General features: G+C 40.1%; 1 protein-coding gene across 1 annotated transcript in view; it reads left to right on the top strand.

Annotated features, from left to right (window-relative positions):
* OTOG (otogelin) overlaps nucleotides 1-18,257 on the top strand; it is a 168,740-nt gene extending 150,483 nt beyond the window's left edge. The window contains exons 51-56 of the mRNA XM_050955788.1: nucleotides 1,489-1,667; nucleotides 2,960-3,064; nucleotides 3,439-3,558; nucleotides 5,553-5,598; nucleotides 15,229-15,308; nucleotides 16,724-18,257. Of these exons, the coding sequence (XP_050811745.1) occupies nucleotides 1,489-1,667; nucleotides 2,960-3,064; nucleotides 3,439-3,558; nucleotides 5,553-5,598; nucleotides 15,229-15,308; nucleotides 16,724-16,924 (731 nt within the window). The 3' untranslated portion in view covers nucleotides 16,925-18,257. The remainder of the gene's footprint in view (nucleotides 1-1,488; nucleotides 1,668-2,959; nucleotides 3,065-3,438; nucleotides 3,559-5,552; nucleotides 5,599-15,228; nucleotides 15,309-16,723) is intronic.
* Nucleotides 18,258-18,471: the final 214 nt, after the last annotated feature.

Below are 18,471 nucleotides of genomic sequence, written 5' to 3'. Positions count from 1 at the left end.
GCGGGATGGAGCAGAGAAAAAGGAGGGTACATGTTAGGCTCTCTCACTAACTGCATAGTTGTGTTCAGCCTCCCCCTGCATACCTGGAAATAATTCCCACTGCAGGAGAGCTGGGCAGGGCAACTGGGGACATGAGTTGGAGGCAGTGCTGAGATGCCGATGAACAGCTAATTCAAACAGCATGCTTCCCTTTACGGGGCTCAGTCCTGCAGTACCGAGCACTAGCCCCAGCCCAGCAAAGTATGTAAAGGATATGCTTAACTTTTAGCTCTTGAGTAGTTCCATTGATCCATTATGAGACTGCGGCACAGGTGCTGCAAGTTAAGTATGTGCTCAAGTGCTTTCCAGGATGGAAGTCACAGTGCTCAATGCTGTGCAGAATCATATCTCAGAAAGTACAGAATGGGGCCAGAATAGCCTCAGACTTGTGCTGTGCTGTGGAGCAGGAATTCACACAAGGTACTCAGTAAGCCACTATTAAGGGTTGCAGGTGTGTGCCTGTCTGGATGGAGTCAGTGGCACCTGCTGCAAAGTCATGTTGTTATTTCTGATCTAGGGGCTTGTCTACACAAACATTTAGTTCTTGGCAAGCTGGGGTGTGATTTTTATCCTGAGCTAGCCTGCCATGCCCTACTGCCTGCATTCACCCTGCTGACACACATTAACTGTTTGTTAATTCGCTTTGATCCAGTCCTGTTTCAAAGAGAAACAGGGCAGATGCAAAGCACAACACTGCACATGAAATGCAATCTGTTAGGTCTCCGCTTTCAGTTCCTGCGGATCTCCAGACTGCAGTATGTGTGAAGTTCTTTGGGTATGGCCTCAAACTCTTATGTTGTACCCTGATAAGATTGTATGTCAGAAATTCTTCTCCAATATATAAATGTCAATGTGTTTCCCTTTCACCCAGATGTACACAGCCAGAGGAGTGTATACAGGGCTTAATTTGGAATGAAAGAGGTGCCGGGCTCAAGCAATTAGGTGCTGGGGCTCAAGCAATTTTTTTTGCTTTCATAACTGATGCAGCAACCCAGAAGTGCTGGGGCTATGAACTGCCAAGCCTAGAGGTGCTGGGGCTCGGTCCTGGCAATCCCCGGCACAAATTAAGCACTGATTGTATGGCCTTTTGCTTACAGTCATTTTAAAGCTCCTAATAATGGAATATTCTATCCACTGCTACATATCTAGCATCATTATGATAGGAACAATTTTGGGGCTGTAGTGAATGCAATTAAACATTCTTATTAAAGCCCGATAGGGCTAGGTCCTCAGCTGGTGTAAACTGGTGTTGCTGTATTGAAGTCAATGGAACCATGCCAATTTCCTCCAGTTGAGGATCTGACCCCATTTTTTAAAAAAATATATATTAAACACTACATTAGCTTTTGTCTTCCTAGTCACTCTGTAATAAACATTACATTTTGCTTAGCTGTTGTAAAGCCAAGTGATTTGTGTGAGTGTGTTGTATATTTTTATATACTGTTGCAGTGAGAGACAAAGTGTGTCTGAGTAACGAGAGAGGAATACTGCGTCCTGGACAGACAATTATGGAACACACACCTGGTGGCATTTGCTATACTGCTTATTGCACAGACATGATTGATCCCTCCACCAAATACTATCGGATAAATATCTCCTGGACAAACTGTGTCATCAAGTGTGAAGCTGTAAGAAATTCAGAATTCTAGACATTCGTATTGTGTTTAGTAATCTTGATTAAACTATGACTTTCATTGATTATATTCATAGGAACTGGGTGCTGAGATTAACCAACTATAAGCGCCTTCCTTAATGATCTATTATAGCTCTTCTGATTAAAATTGTGAACTGTTAATAATAATGTAAACTTAAGGTCAAGCTCTGGCCCCCATTAATACAGCAAACTTTAATGCTTCTGTATGCTGGCTGGCCTAGACCTATGCAGTGCTTTCCTGTGCAAATTATTTTGCAAAAGTATCTGCATGAGTTGGGGGTATAGGAGGCTGTGTCTGGCTGGTTCATAGAACATGCATGGTAAACTAAACAGACTTAACTTTTGAACCCTAGACTTCACCCCAGAATAACCTCTGTTCAGTTCTACTCATGGAGGACATGTGGATCAGCCACTCGATGAGTTGGGATTAGACTTTGCCACAAAATTCAAATCCACATTTGGAGCTGAACTTCCTCAGGGCTGCTTACATAGGGTTTTTACATTGACCCATTACAGAAGTAGGACCTAGCTTGAAAGTCCCAATGATAATCTGAGCATCCAGAGAATGCAAGGGAGCTCAAAACTGGGGCCCAGCTCTGGTTTCAGAAGAGCCAGTACTGGTGTGTAACACTAAGATATCATGATGAGAGATATACATTCCTAGAGAAGAAATAGAACACTTCTACCCCACTTTCCCCTCTAGCCTCAGCTTCTTTGGTGCGCAAATACCAACTAGAAATTGGCTCTAGCTGAATATTTGTAAAAATGAAGAAAAAATTTACTAGAAATCCTGTAAAAATGAACTATATAACCCCCAACCCCATCCTCCACACAACCAAAGTGTCATCTTGTCTCTGTACAAAATACTGTGAATTAATCCACAGCAAAAGTCTTTTTCTCTGTCTTTAGTGTATGAATTTTCCTGAATACATATTGATTACAATGTGTAATACATCAGAATTCAAAAGCACAGTGATTGCTGGATAAACAGTCACGTGCACTATTTAAAAATTGCAAAGGGCTCAATTCATCTCTCAGAGTCAGTCTTGGCATTGATGGCAGTGAAAGCTGGGTCAAGCTCAGTAACATCTTATCAAAGAGTGTGTAAGCCGTAGAGTGAAATGTAAAATAATAATTCTAAAAGCTTCACACCAGCCTGAAAAATCTAACCCATGACACTAACATGGTACCAATATATTAAAAACGATTATAATATCTATTCTCTGTCTTGTTATCTGGCAGGACTAACATATTTGATTTTTGCAGAATCAAGTATATGAGCCTCCAAAAGATTTAACAACCTGCTGTGGTCACTGTAAGAATGTATCTTGTCTCCACACTTTCAGCAATGGGACAGTCTCCAATTTTAAGGTAAGCTTTTTGTGTATAAAATATTGTGTGTATATATATTTATATAATCTTTGAAAATACTGAGAAGTGACCAAAAATGTAACAACAATAATAATTGAACTGATGCCTCTTTAAAAAAAAATGTAAAACCAAACTGAAAAATAGGCTCTCTTGCTGTATCACTGAAATAGATTACATCTTGATTATGCTTTTTAGTGATCCTCACTATAATTTTATGCTTTAAAAGTTCCATCTAAACTGTATTTTGCAGGAGGTATCTTTGTGTTAATTCAGATAGGGCTGTGTTTAATTGCATTGTTTTCAGAAATAAAAATAACAACTTTTGACGTCGTCCCAAGTTCTGATGATGGTAATATTTTACAATTTTTAAACAGCCCGGTATTACTTGGATTTCAAACTGTGTCAAGTATGACTGCACAACCACAGCAGTAGGACCAGTTTTAATTACATCTTCCATCAGCTGCCCACCCTTTAATGAAACTCAGTGTGTGAAGGTCAGTGTTTTTTAGACAGTTTATTTCATTGTTATGGTTTATATTTGCATTTGAAGTTTTATTTTTGACAGTTCTAAAGTCTTCCAGTCATCTCAAGAAGGGGGAAAATTATAGTGTCTGCTTAGATCTTTAAAAGCAAAATGTTGACTGCTCTAAGTACTCTAACTATACAAAACTTTGGCCTACACATTCGCTGGGTTAGTAAGCTTCCTGGGCTACAAAACTGTAAATGACACTCTATATTCTAAGAGGATACATTCCCCTTTCAAGCAGGTTTGTAATGCCAAGTTTAGCCTGACACAGCTGTCCAAACCTGCAAGCACTTCTGGGTTTGATCATTATCACAGCTGGGTCGTGGATGACTAGTCCTAGTAGTCAGAGTATAGCAGGGGAGGGCAAACTTTTTGGCCTGAGGGCCACATTGGGGTTCCAAAATTGTATGGAGGGCTGATTAGGGGAGCCTTTGCCTCCCCAAACATCCAGGTGTGGCTCAGCCCCGGCCTTATATCTGACACCCCTTGTGCCCCCCCGGGACCCCTGCCCCATCCAACCCTCCCTGTCTCCTGACCGCACCTAGACCCCCTGACAACCCCCCGCTGTCCTGTACAACCTCTCCTTTCATTCCTGAGTGCCTCTCTGGAACCCCTGCCCCATCCACCCCTCCCTGACCGCACCTAGACCCCCCACCCCTGACTGTCCCCCTCCATCCCATCCAACCCCTCCTCTCATTCCTGACTGTCCCCCCAATCCCTGCTCCCATTCAAACCTCCTGTTCCCCGCACTCTGACCGTCCTGCCCCCTATCCACACCCGCACCCCCTGACCACCACCCCGAACTCCCCTGCCCCCTTACCGTGCTGTCTGGAGCATTGGAGGCTGGTGGCGCTACAGCTGCACCAGGACAGGCAGCTGTGCCGCCCGGCTGGAGCCAGCCACGCCACCGTGCAGCACAGAGCATTGAGTCAGGCTGCGTCTCTGCAGCTGTGCTGCCCCAGTAGCTCGCAGCCATGCTGCCTAGAGCATTGCACTGGTGGCGCAGTGAGCTGAGGCTGTGGGGAAGGGGGAACAGTGGAGGAGGGGCTGGGGGCTAGCCTCCTGGGCCAGGCACTCAGGGGGTGGGCAGGAGGGTCCCGCGGGCCGGATGTGGCAGTCTTAAAGGAATTATGCTTCTGTAATATCCCTTCCTAGATGACAGGAATGGAGTGGTCCATCAGAAAACTGAGGCCCAGTTAGGTAGAAGATATTTTCCATTCTAGCTCCTAAAATGGCAGATGTGGAAGAACAAAAAGTAAAGTTAGCAAAAGTAAAATTAGTAGAAAAGTCTTCTCCTTTTTTCATCTTTTGGAGGTTTTGAGAAAGCAAGAAAGTTTCAGTACTCTTTTGGTGATCACCATGTGAGAGACCTGATGAAACAAAGTTGAAGAGATCACTTTGGCTTGTAGGAGTGAAATGGGACACTGTAACTGACCCAGTACCATGGTGAAATTATTTGAGAATTCTTTGACATGGACTGTAATTATTCTGTCTAGTTTACTCCAGTTGGTGCTCCATCTTACAATGTCAAAGTCAGTGAGCTATGGCTAGAATGGACATTTTGCTGAGCAGAGATTTCATTTTTATGAGAATTAACTCAAGATCAGTTTTTGTTACCATAACTGTGGTCTGCAAAGAATCAACATTTACTTTCAAGAATCACATGGTAGAATGTGAGATCCCACAGTTATTTCTGTTCTAAGTTCTGTTCAGGTACCACTGTGATAACTGTTGGTGGATGATGATGATTAATGACAGCTACTGAATATTCACATGTGTTAATAGACTCAAGTTAAATTATTTAAGGCCAATTTCTTCCCTGATCCAACCCGTTGAAGTTAATGAGGTTGCATGGAATTGTAGATCAGAATAGAATAAGGGAAGTCACCTCTAAAAGCACTGGTATGTAGGTGTTATGATTAAGAAATTATTCTAATGTTTTTGTTTTTCTTTTTTGTTTAGATTGGAGGTTATGCTGTGCCCTTCCTAGAGGGATGCTGCAAAACATGTGAGTCACTAATGAGACTTCAGGAATCAGAAAAGTCCATTTAGCATGTGATTATAATAGGAGCAAGACTAGCTTACTGTTGCATGAGGGCTTGATTCTGACCTCATTGACACTAGAAGCAGGATGGCCTTTACTAATACTTGTCAGAAGTATATTGACTGGAGCTAATGGAGTTAGACTAGAATAAAACTGGTGTGAGATCAGACCCAGGGTCCTTTTTATGGTCTAATATGATAGTTCCAAAATCCAGTGAGACAAATTCTCCATTAAAGTTTCAGAGTTTTTGCCATTGACTCTTATGAAGTCAGTATTTGGCCTGATGGCTTTGACGTGCACCTGTCCTCTCCAAATTAACCTGCAAATGAGTGTTTAATTCTACTTTAATCCTTCAAGATCAGTGTTTTATCTGTTCAGGTATTCTTGTTGTAAGTCACAACAATTTAATACAATTATTTGTATTTCCTTTAAATTTCCTTTTAAATCCTATCTTCACATCAGTAAAAATTTATATGAATATAAATTTGAATATGAATATAAATAAAAAGATGTTTACAGCAAACATTATTTAAACTCATATGCAATTGACTGAAGCAAAATGGAGTTTGAGGAGTCAAATGTTGTGCAGATTACCTTTATGAGAGGCTGCATGTTCTGGAAGACTGACCAACAGGTTAGGAGATAGCAAGTCCTAAACTCTACCCCCAGCTTGCCTAGTGATGTGCTGTGAGGAATTGGCAAGTCACTTTGGGCCAGGTTCTGTCACCTTACTGATGCTGTGCAGTGCCTTACTCATCTAGTAGCTCCACAGAAAGGAATGGAACTACTTGTGAAGTCAGGTTTTGTACTACTCAATATGACCCAGGTTGGCAGAATATGGCCTTTGCCTTTTCTATCTCTGGTTTTTCATCTGTAAAATGGAGATGCTCTCCTTCACAGTTGTGTTGAGGCTCACAGGAGCAAGCAAACTTAAGTCCATTAATGGCTATAAGCCAGGATGGATAAGGAATGGTGTCCCTAGCCTCTGTTTGTCAGAAGGTGGAGATGGATGGCAGGAGAGAGATCACTTGATCATTGCCTGTTAGGTTCACTCCCTCTAGGGCACCTGGCATTGGCCACTGTTGGTAGACAGGGTACTGGGCTAGATGGACCTTTGGTCTGACCCAGTACGGCCATTCTTGAGAGGCTCAGCTCAGCTAGCTAATATTTGTGCAGCACCTTGCACATGTAAAGTGTTATAGAAGTGAAAGAGATGTTCCATATCTTAGAAGTCACTGCTACTGGTTTTAATCTTTATTCTGAAGAACCACTTCTTTTCTTTCTGCTTCAGTAAAGTTTCCCAGTTGCCTGGGAGGTATAATAAAATCATGAAACTTATGGCAGTGACTTCTAAGATATAGAGCATCTCTTTCACTTCTATAGTACTTTACATGTGCAAGGTGCTGCACAAACATTAGCTATCGCATGTAATTGGTTTAAAGGGACATAACAAATATTACAATAAGCAATAATTTCCCCCTCAAAATACAGTGCTGATTTATATTATTTAGGGTATTTTAAGATTCTACTATATAAACATAAATATTTGGTCTCTTTTCCTCTATCCTTATTTTGCTTTTCTTTAAACTAGAAACTAATTATCTTTTTCTTTTCTGAGGAGGAAAATTGTTGATTAAGAGGAGGAGGAGAGAAATCTGGTGGCTATTTATACTTTACAAGATATTGGTTAAATACAATTAATTCTAGCCTTGAGTTGAGGCAATAAAGAATGGCTTTTCCATTATTCCATGTAACAATACTATAGGCTAATTATGCTCACATGATCTCATAGATCAGCATATTATCTGAGAGTCCTCAAGTCTTCTTTCTTAAATGCAGAATTGTACATTATAATATAGCAATACCACACATTTATTGCGAAGCATCTCATTCCATACCAGAATTTGTTGGGAAACATTTTGAAATGTAATGAAACTTGTAAATTCTCAAATTTTTGAAGTTGTTGAATTTTAACTAAACAGAGTAATTAGCCAGGTTGGTCAGGATACTGAAGTTAGCATTATGAAGAATACCATAGGATCTTTACAGGGTACATGAGGTAATATGTTTCATTGGACCAATTTCTGTTGGCCAGAGAGACAAGCTTTTGAGCCACACAGAGCTCTTCCTTAGATCTGGGAAAGGTACTCCCAGCAACAGCGCAGAAGAGTGGGTGCCCACTAGAGCACACTCCCCTCCAGAGCCTGGAATGGAAACCAGGATTCCTGAGGCTCATCAGAAATTTCATCATGTGGCATCATATTGACACACCTGGGTCATCAGCAGGTTTGGAAGCTTTAGATCCATCCCACAGATCTCTGCCTTTGAGCTAGTGGAGTAACTGATACAGTAGATTGTCATCTTCCATGTGGACCATCACTAGAGGGGGATGAGATGCTTTGCCAGTGGGTTTCAGAGATAGTTGCTGATAGGAAAACAATGATAAGCCTCAGATATCCTGGGTTCCATTCCAGGATTGGAGGTGTGCTCTAGTGGGCACAGACTCTTCTGACCATTCCTCCAAGCTTGATCGCTTCTACCCCATCCCATCCAACCTGTCACAGTCTTGTCTTTTTCCCCACACTAGGCTGCCCCTCCCAGTCCCATTCTCCTCACCTTGGCAGTCCCTCTCTCCACTCCCCATGATTGTTCCAGTCTCAGTCTCCTTGCCCAGCAAGTCCTAGTCTCATCCATCTGGACTTCCCATTCAGTCTCTGACCCTCAGTCCCAGTCTCCTTGCCCAGCTATTTCTAATTTCTAGCTAGTCCCCAATATCTTTGCCTAGCCAGTATTAGTCTCCACTCTACCCCTTTCCTGACTCCTCATCTGATTTGTCTGTCTCTCTCTCCCATCCTGACCTCTAGCAGATGTTGCCCATATTTTCCATCACCACTGACTCTCAGTTAGGGTGACCAGATGTCCTGATTTTATAGGGACAGTCCCGATATTTGGGGCTTCTTTTTATATGGGCTCCTACTGCTCCCCAACCTCAGTCCCTATTTTTCACACTTGCTCTCTGGTCACCCTTCTCTCAGTCCTGGTATCCATCCCTGATTCCTCATTCAATCTCAGTGTCCATTCCCCCAGCTTCTTGTCCTAGTCTCTTTGCCCAGGCAGATTCAGTTCTCCTCACACCTTGACTCCTTGTCAGATCTATCTCCACTCCCCCTCTCAGCTCCTTCCTCACACTCCACTAGTTCTCAGTTCCAGTCATCCTCCCTGGCTACTCATCTGATCTCATTCACCACCACCCCCACACACAAACTGGTTCCCAGTTTCTCTGCCCTAGTCCCTCCCCAACTCCTTGTCCCAGTTTCCTGGCTCAGACAGATCCAGTCCCTCCACCCTGGATCTCAGTTCCATTCTACCATCCTAAGCCCAGTCTTCACTGCAGGCTCCAAATGCCAGTCATGATCTCCCTTGCTTTCCAATTCTCAGTCCCACTTCCCCTCCCCCATCCCTGCTGTCATCCAGTCTCAGTTTCCACCCCCATCCCCGACAGGATCCTTGTCCCAATCCACTTCCCCTGCCTCCTCCCGCAGGTTTGGTTCTTGTCCCTGCTGCATTCAAATCAGGCAGCTTCTTCCTCTACACTGCCTGGGCCTAGCAGGGAGGCCATTGAGAGCACAGGAGAGGGAGTCTCCCTGCCCTCAGATTCGGTGGCTGGACCCAGATAAATAAAATAAATAAATTAATGGAGATAGCCTGTCTCCTAGAACTGGAAGGGACCTTAAAAGGGAGTTCAGCCCCCTGCCTTCACTAGCAGGACCAAGAATTGATTTTGGCCCAGATCCCTAAGTGGTCCCCTCCAAGGATTAAACTCATAACCTTGCGTCTAGCAGGCCCATGCTCAAACCACTGAGCTCTCACCCCCCCTGTAGAAAAGGAGAGAGGATTTTGGGGTCCTTTGTCCTGGTGGGCTCTGTCCTTTGCATGCCAGAAATCTGTTTCAGACACTTGTCCCTGGTTCTGAAATACATTTTTCCCATAACTGTGCACTCCATTCAATTGTCCCAGCTGCCATTGCCTCCCCTTGACATTATTCCTCAGGGCACTGACTGCCATTTAAGTCAGCTAGTGGACAGACAATCTCTCCAAGAGCCTTAAAAAAAGCCGTGTACTTTCTTGTCAGCTGGTAAAATAATTTGATATTATACTTCCAGAAGGGCCAAAATTAGAACCTTTTTGTGGATTTAGACAAAACAGGACCATTTCTTTTGGGCGTCATTTTCCAAAACAAAATCCAACCAGCAAATTAGAGCTAGAACTTTTGAAATTTGCATTTGCAATCTGTAATACCTATTCATATTTTTCAATGGATAAACATAAATTCAAAATTTATATTCTTAATATAACTGATTGTATATCTGTATAACCATGTAGATCCAGCATTTATTATATGAATCATATGGCCCAGACTGAATATAAAAAAATCTGTAGCAATAAGATTTTCATGATAAATAGTAACTGCATAAGACATTTTATGAATAGGATCACTAGCATCTTGTCTTCATTTGAAATACCTTATCCTCATGAATCACTATGCTTTTTCTCTCTAATTTTTGCAGTAAAACTGCAGTTTAAAACATTGCCCTGTAATGAAATCTACAGGAATTTCACAAAAACATTGAGAACTTTCAAAAATAACTCTTGTGGGAAATTATATTCCTTCCATCTCTTGGCCCTAAGTCTAACAGTAACTTTGAGGGCCAGATTCACCACTCGCTTACACCAGTGTAAATCAGGAGTAACTTCACTGAAGTCATCAGAGTTAAAATTAAGGTAAAACTGGTGTTGGTGAGGGGAGAATAGGCTCAAAATACATCACAAGTTGTCAAGGTTTTTTCCCCCACTTTGAACTTTAGAGTACAAATGTGGGGGGCCTGCATGGACCCTTCTAAGCTTAATTCCTAGCTTAGATCTGGTAACACTGCCACTAGCTAGAATATACTGTCTGGCACACTTTCTGTTCCCCCAAAACCTTCCCTGGGGAACACAAATCCAAACTCCTTGGGTCTTAAAACAAGGAGAAATTAACCATCTCTCTCCTTCCCCCCCCCCCCCCGACTTTCCCCTCCCTGGGTTGCCTTGAGAGGCTTCACACCAATCCAAATTCCTTGGATCTTAAAACAAGGAGGAATTAACCATCCCCCCTCTTTTTCCCCCACCAATCCCTGGTGAGTTCAGACTCAATTCCTTGGATTTTAAAACAAGGAAAAATCAATCAGGTTCTTAAAAAGAAAGCTTTTAATTAAAGAAAGAAAAGGTAAAAATTATCTCTGTAAAATCAGGATGGAAAATGCTTTACAGGGTACTCAGATTCATATAGACTAGAGGGACCTCCTCCCCCGCCTTAGCCTTAGATTCAAAGTTACAGCAAACAGAGGTAAATATCCTTCCAGCAAAAAGACACATTTACAAGTTAAGAAAACAAACATAAGACTAATCTGCCTTGCCTGGCTATTTCTTACAATTTTGAAACCTGAAAGACTGATTCAGAAAGATAGGGAAAACCTGGGTGTACGTCTGGTCCCTCTTAGCCCCAAGAGCGAACAATGAACAACACAAAAAGCACAAACAAAGACTTCCCTCCACCAAGATTTGAAAGTATCTTGTCCCCCTATTGGTCCTCTGGTCAGGTGTCAGCCAGGTTTACTGAGCTTCTTAACTCTTTACAGGTAAAAGAGACATTAACCCTTAACCGTCTGTTTATGACACAAGTATCTAAACAATATTGTTTGAATTCCTCCTATTCTTGCTATTGTTTTCTAGATATTTTATATTTAATAACTACTTCATCATAACACAATGAAATTTTAAGTCGATTTCCTTTTTTTAAGTTCCCTTTTCAAACATGGGTGTGTCTGACCATAAAATGTTGACTAGTGATAGAGGGACCCTTTTGGTTTATGTGTAACATGTTCAAAATGTAATATTCTTACCAGGTTCTGGAATGTCATTGTTGTTCCCATTTCCCGTTAGCCCAGTCACACCTACAGCTAGCGCTAACTGTAACTCAGGTACATTTTCTTGGAAATCAGTAGGAACAAGTCAACCAGCACCATTGTTGATTTCCAACAATGTACTCCCTGATAGGAGCATCAGGCCTCATGTCATCAAATCATGTTTGAAAGCTGCATTGTAGTATTAACTTTCTCATTGTTCAGAACAGCTCAGATATATTTTTTTTTCTTTTCATTTTGCACTGTATGGGCAGTGCATTGTTGTTAGCCAACAATGTACTGTTGGTAGTAAGCATTTGCATAGTATTTAGTTTGCTGCATGTGTATTTGCTACATTTAGAAAGTTGGCTAATCGCTTTATGTTTATAGTGCCGTAGAACATAGAGACTAATTGCTTTGCTCATTAAAGCTTACTGTTCAAATAACTTTAAAATATTATGAGGCATTCAGTGGCATATGTACAAGAAGCAGTTCATATTTTCTAATCTATTGAAATCAGGACAGTATACTGGAAATATATACCAAAATAATTGGGGACAGACAATAACAATCACAAGTATCTGCCTTACAACACATGGTATGAATGCTAACCTTCACTACATTAATCATGTGAAAATACAAGTACACTTTTCTATGTAGCAAGTGATATTAACTGTAACTATATAAACAATATGTGCTGCAACATCACTGCAGGCCAGATTCTGCATTCATTTGCACTAATGTCAGTCTGGAAGAACTCCATTGATTTCTGTGTCATTCATCCTTATTGACACCCAGGTAAATGAGAACAGAATTTGACTGTCAGTAATGTTACAGCACATATTATTGTGTATATAGTTACACGGTACCCATGTCTCTATTGGAGGCACTCATATAATATGTTTGAACCAAACAAAATGTACAGATCTCATTACAGTACATATAGTTACCTACAATGTCATATGCTATCTATATGAAAGTTGTTCTAAGGCAAACTATGCATGTCTGTCAGTAAGTGTTACTAAGAATCATCAACACACACATGCAAATACTCTGCATTCTGCACTTGTTTCTGAGAAGTGACACACTTGCAGTGCAGCCAAGATTAACTCAGAGCCATAATCATATGTGAAGAATTCCCTACCCCAGGGATTATCTACAGTGTGTAAGAGAAGCAAAGAGCAGGAATACAACTGACCATTTTCAGTTGGCCAGGGACCACTTCCTTGGAGACAAAAGGAACAATGGTGAGTTGTTTTTATTAAAAAATGTTATTTTATCTTTTCTCTGTTTGACATGCCTAGTGGGCTTATTGCTTGCCTATTCAATGTGCTTTTATCCTATCCAAGATATAATTCATTGATACTTTTGCCATAGTCAGTAGCTAACTATTTTTTATTGGAAAAGTAAAGGGAGGAAATAATCCTCTTAGAAAAAAATCCACGTTCTAAAAATCTCTGCTGTACTTGGAGTCAGTTGTTTGTCAAAACTTACATTTGCTTTTCTTAGAGAAGCAGCATTTCCTAGTGGTTAGAGCAAGGAACTGAGCATTGGGGCTCATGTGCCAATCCAGTCTTTGCCACGATTTAATATGTGACTTTGGGCAAACCAATTTGTCTTGGTTTCCCTGGGGATATTAATATCCACCTTTTGTATAGAGTTTTGAGTTTCTTGGATGAAAGGCACTACCAATGTATAGGTGGAAAATATTGTGAGGGCCTAAGAGCTAGATCCACAAAGACGACTTTGGCTCAGACTTACAAAATCTAACTTTAGGTGTTGTGACACCTACTGGAATCTGTAGGCCTGAGTTAGCCACCCAGGCTCCCTAAATAATACATGGAGAGAGATCAGTGCCTAAAAATGCAGTCCACAAAAGCCAACACTCCAAGTGGAGAGCTGCCTAAGCTAGTTCACAGGAAATGCCAAGGAGTGGGACAGGGCCAAAGCCCTGCCTCTCTAATGGAGTTACACACCCAATTGGGGACTGCAGGGAGGCAACTATTTCTGCTCAAGATTCTCAGCCATGAACCCTCTCCTGGAATTAAGGGTTAAGCATCTTCTCTTCCCTCCTCCCCTCCCCCCCAAAAAACGAAAAAAGCAGTATTCCTCCCCCTTGATTTGAACCTTTAGTCAAAGCTAGAGCACTCAGCCAGGATGTGGAACACTGGGGTTCAGATCCCACCTCTCCCTATTGTGGGGTAGGGATTTGAATCCATGTCTCCTGCCTCTCCAGCAAATGCCTTTACTACTGGGCTTTTGGATATTCTGATTTGCGCAGTCTCAGGCTCTCTTGTTGAAACTATTCAATAACAGAATAGTTTAACAGGGAATTGAGCTTGGGTCTCCTGCATTCAGGGTGAGTGCCCTCACCACTAATGGGCTAATGGTTATAAGAGGTGCACCAACCACCTCCTCCTCTGTCTGTTGTGTTTTGTGTAGGGCCTGATTCCTGAGACTGTCCCCTGGATTAGGCCTGGGGTACACCTTTTTTGAGACTCTCTCCAGGGTTTAGGAATGAGATAGGTGGCTGTGCATATGCTCATTGGCAGATTTTTAGGTGCGTAGGGGACTTTTCAATGGAAATTTAAATACAATGGGAATTAGGTATCTACAGAATTATGTGACTGCTGGGCTGGGGTTCTGAGGATCTACATTTTGGATTTATGCACCTAAAGTGGCAGTTAGGTGCCAAAATCCATTTGTGGATCTAGACCTCAGCATTCTACAGTATGATGCAGTATAGGATCTGCAGTAGAACTGCAGTCATTCAACTAATAGAATGGACTTTCTCTTTTAGATCTCCTTTGTGATGTGGGTTCTCCAGCAGGAAGAAGATCATTTCCTTTGCAATCAGACACAATTCTTTCACTCCTGCAACCACTGAACTTTCTGCATGATCTCTCTTCTTCAAATATTCAATATTTCCTCCTTTAATTATGTTTAACCCTTTGTTCATTTTATATCTGAACAGATATTTTAGAATGTGTTTTATCTATATGTTTTGTATCTTTTTTTTCTTGTAAAAATAAAAAAAATACAGGTAGTACAAATAAAAATTGGAATTAAGTATTTTCTTTTTATTAGGGGTTGTCTCTCTGTCTTTTTACACAGAAAGTATGAAAACACAAATCTTTCCCCAAACCTGCCTTACATAGTTGGCAAATCCGTGTGTTGTAAGGTGTTTATTACCAAAAATTGATTAAATACAATCGTTTGATAGTGTTATGGCAGGAAATGTATGTACTATCAATAGTCTTCTCCCAGGAATGGTTACTTCATTTTGCCTTCAGAAAACGTTGTATTATAGGTAACGCATTTTCAGAATGACAGAGGCTACAATACTGCGTAAGTGGCTTATGGATTTTGTCCTTAAAAATTTATATATCTGAAATAAATACATTAGAAATATAATTGAATACATAAGAGACAGTGGACACTGTCATTGATACGTGGAATAATTACACATTTGAAAAGTGAGGATTTAAATACAAAATGCCTCTTTGTCAAAGAGGTTTTGGTATATGTTGTGATGTATTATTTATTATCTTCTTTTGTATCCCTTTAGCCTATAACACATATAGGAACATTGCTATTTCTGAAATGTTCAGAACTGTGAGCTGATGTTTTTCAATCAATGCATACTTTGCAGGTAAGGAAGATGGGAAATTTTGTAAAAAGGTGACTGTTAGGATGACTATCCGCAAGAATGACTGCAGAAGTAACACACCAGTGAGTAACTATCATCATTTGTTTCCGGGGAAGGTGGGAAAATAAGGAAAGATGAAAATGAGAAAGGTGTGGTGGGAGTTTAACTCTGCTGTTGTATGCATTCTATTTCTGACTTGGCCTCAGGGCAGAAATTGACATGTACCACAGATGGATCTGTAGTGGCTCACATGCAGTGATCATCATTTTAAGAAGTCAACATTTACTAATAGTTACAATGCTGTAGTATCTCAAATATCAGTTATACTGTACATTTATAATTGGAAATACAGATCCAGACCTTCAAAGCAATGAGCACTTGTCTACCACTGAAGTCAATGGGAATTGAGGGTGTTTAGCACATTATAGGTGATACCTGGTGTCTTACAGGATTTGTCCCTGGAAAGAACTGTCTTTTTAATAGTGATGACAGTAAACAGTGTATTTAGCCTGTAAATGCCACAGGATAGAGATCATGTGTCCTTAAATTCTTCAAAAGCATCATACTCACCCATGGCACTATCTGTAGGAAGAATGAGGCCATAATCTTGGTGCTGGTGTTTTACTACATAGACTATAATAACACTTACTAAGACAATGTTAAACTGAATGTTTTGTTCCAAGAGTAAATGAACATGGGAAGTATAGTTCCAAAATGGCCCTTGGGGTGGAACTGTTCATTGCTGCTCCCCTGAGAGACCAGCAGTGCCTTACTGAGCAGCATGGCAGTGAGGTGAGTGTCAGGGATGGGAAGTGGGCAGGAAAGCAGACCCAGAAAGGCAGGGCATGTGGGAAGCAAGCACTAATCTGAGGGTATGGAGAGACAACTGAGACTTTCAACATGGCCACAGGACTTCCCTCTCCTGAGTTAATGGTTGAACAGTTGAAGGAGCCCAGCTGTAAGGTTAAGAAGCTTTCTGGATGGAAGGGATAGCCCATGGACATAAAGGTGCTACCAGCTGAAGTTACTGTAAGCAACTGTTACTGTGTTATTGGAGTAAAGTTCTTCAGTTTTCCTAGGGAGTGTTTCTGTACCCAAACATTCCTCCTTGGTAAAGCAAAGAAACTCCAAAGGCCTCATTATGTATTACAGCCAGCCAGTGACACTGAATATTGTGTATTAGCCAAAGTAACATTATGAATTCTTTACAATTAAATCTCAGAAAACCTTTTGTTTTGAGTATGTTGCATAGTGGCCAAATCTTAGTCTCATTGAAATCAGTGAAAAAAGGTCCTCAAAATGTGGGCCTAGCTGAGTCATTTTTTTATTCACATGGGCTGAGATTTTGAAAGAGGCATAAGGTAGTTTGCTGCCCAGCTTACATTGAATTTCAGTGAGATTTGGGTGTCTAACTCCTTTAAGGCCTCTTCTGAAAAATCTCAAACTCAGGTTTTTTAATCATTTAAATGCAATGATCATTTAAAATGTTCATTAACAGGTAAACATTGTTTCATGTGATGGAAAATGCCCTTCTGCTAGCATTTATAACTACAACATCAACACATATGCAAGATTCTGCAAATGCTGCAGGGAACTTGGGTTACAAAGACGAACTGTGCAATTGTACTGCGGTGGCAACTCAACATGGGTCAACTATTCAATCCAAGAACCTACCGACTGTTCTTGCCAATGGTCTTGAAACAACATTTCATAAAAAAGCAGCCAGTGAGTCCAACTATGGAAGATATACAATTATTCTCAGTATGATAAAGAAATTTTTTATATCTTGTTCTTAGAAAATACAGTTATCCATCCACTGAATAGTATCATTGTTTAATATTAAAAAAACACAGCTATTTTGAACTCTTCTAAATTTTGAAAGAAAGGATTTGCATCACCCATTTCAAGTTATCGTAATGTTCACTTCCTAGGAATCATCTCAAGAGTTCTCGTGATATGTGCCAACATAAAAAGGAAAGGGATTTCCTTTGAAAGAGACAATCAGAGGAATAATGCTTTATATTTTATTTCTGGAGGTTTGATCCATTCTTTGAAAGCCACCCAGTAGTATTTTACATACTTGATACATAAGATGATCTGGCAGTGGTCTAAGACCTTGAATGTGTTACAATAGTGAAAACACACTTGATGCATATGAAAGAAAATTACATGGAAAATAATAGAAGAATATCCAGTTAAAATCAAATTGATATTGCAAAATAAGGCACTCATGAGGAATTAAATTATAGACATTTTTACCAGAGAAACATTTTCAATACTGATAATTGTATATAGTATTCCCTGGTAATAAGTTTGATTTTTCCAATGTATTTTACATCGTAGTGTAAAACCATTATGTCAAATGTGTAATGTATAGGAAATATAGATTTTTTTTCTTTTAGGTTATCCAGATTAGATATTGGTAATAGATTTATCCAACATATAAACTGTATGATGTAAACTGAAAACATACAATTTTGTCAAATGAAAAACACATTTCCCATTACAGTTATATAGATGCACTTTATCTAAACAAACTCTTGCCTTCTAAAGTGCACCACACGTTAAATGTGACTTGTACTGTTTGTTTAGAAGAATGAACTTTACTTTGAACCTTAACTTTTTAAAGAACATGTTAAATTATTTTCATAAAGACAAAAGAAAATCAAAATTCTATTTGGTCTCATGTCTCTTTTAATAAAGAGAAATAGTTAAATCAATAAAAATTGTAACCTCCTATGTCCAATGAATGTTTTATGTTGCAAAATGTTCAAATTGTAAAGTACAGTGTTCACAAACAAAGTTACTTTTTAAACTTGCAACAACTGACCGTATTATGAAACCAAATATTTTGTTAACTAACCCTCACCACAACCATGCCATATGAATGCAGCAAAATTCCAAATGCTTTAATTTTAAGAAGTAGGGTTATATGAGTATCTAAGATTTTAAACTTAGGAACCTAAAAAATAGAAGTGTATTGTTGCATAATACATTGTAAAAAGCTGGGTTTTTTTTTCCAGTTAATCCAAAGAAGACTGTTTTGTTAAAATCAATCACATGAACATTTTTCTATTAACATTTTTTATATACTGTACATGTCATTCCTATAACATCTAATAAACAACAGGAAGGCTTATTTCATTACAATTTGTTTTCTTATTAATATAAACAACTGCTTACCTTTATGTCATATTTACTAACATTTTGTTTCAGAAGTATTCACTATTTATTCATTTGTTTTTT

Source organism: Gopherus flavomarginatus, chromosome 5 (assembly GCF_025201925.1).
Source record: "Gopherus flavomarginatus isolate rGopFla2 chromosome 5, rGopFla2.mat.asm, whole genome shotgun sequence".
Classification (NCBI taxonomy): domain Eukaryota; kingdom Metazoa; phylum Chordata; order Testudines; family Testudinidae; genus Gopherus; species Gopherus flavomarginatus.
The sequence above is the reverse complement of the archived record's forward strand: the minus strand, read 5'-3'. Positions and strand labels throughout refer to the sequence as shown.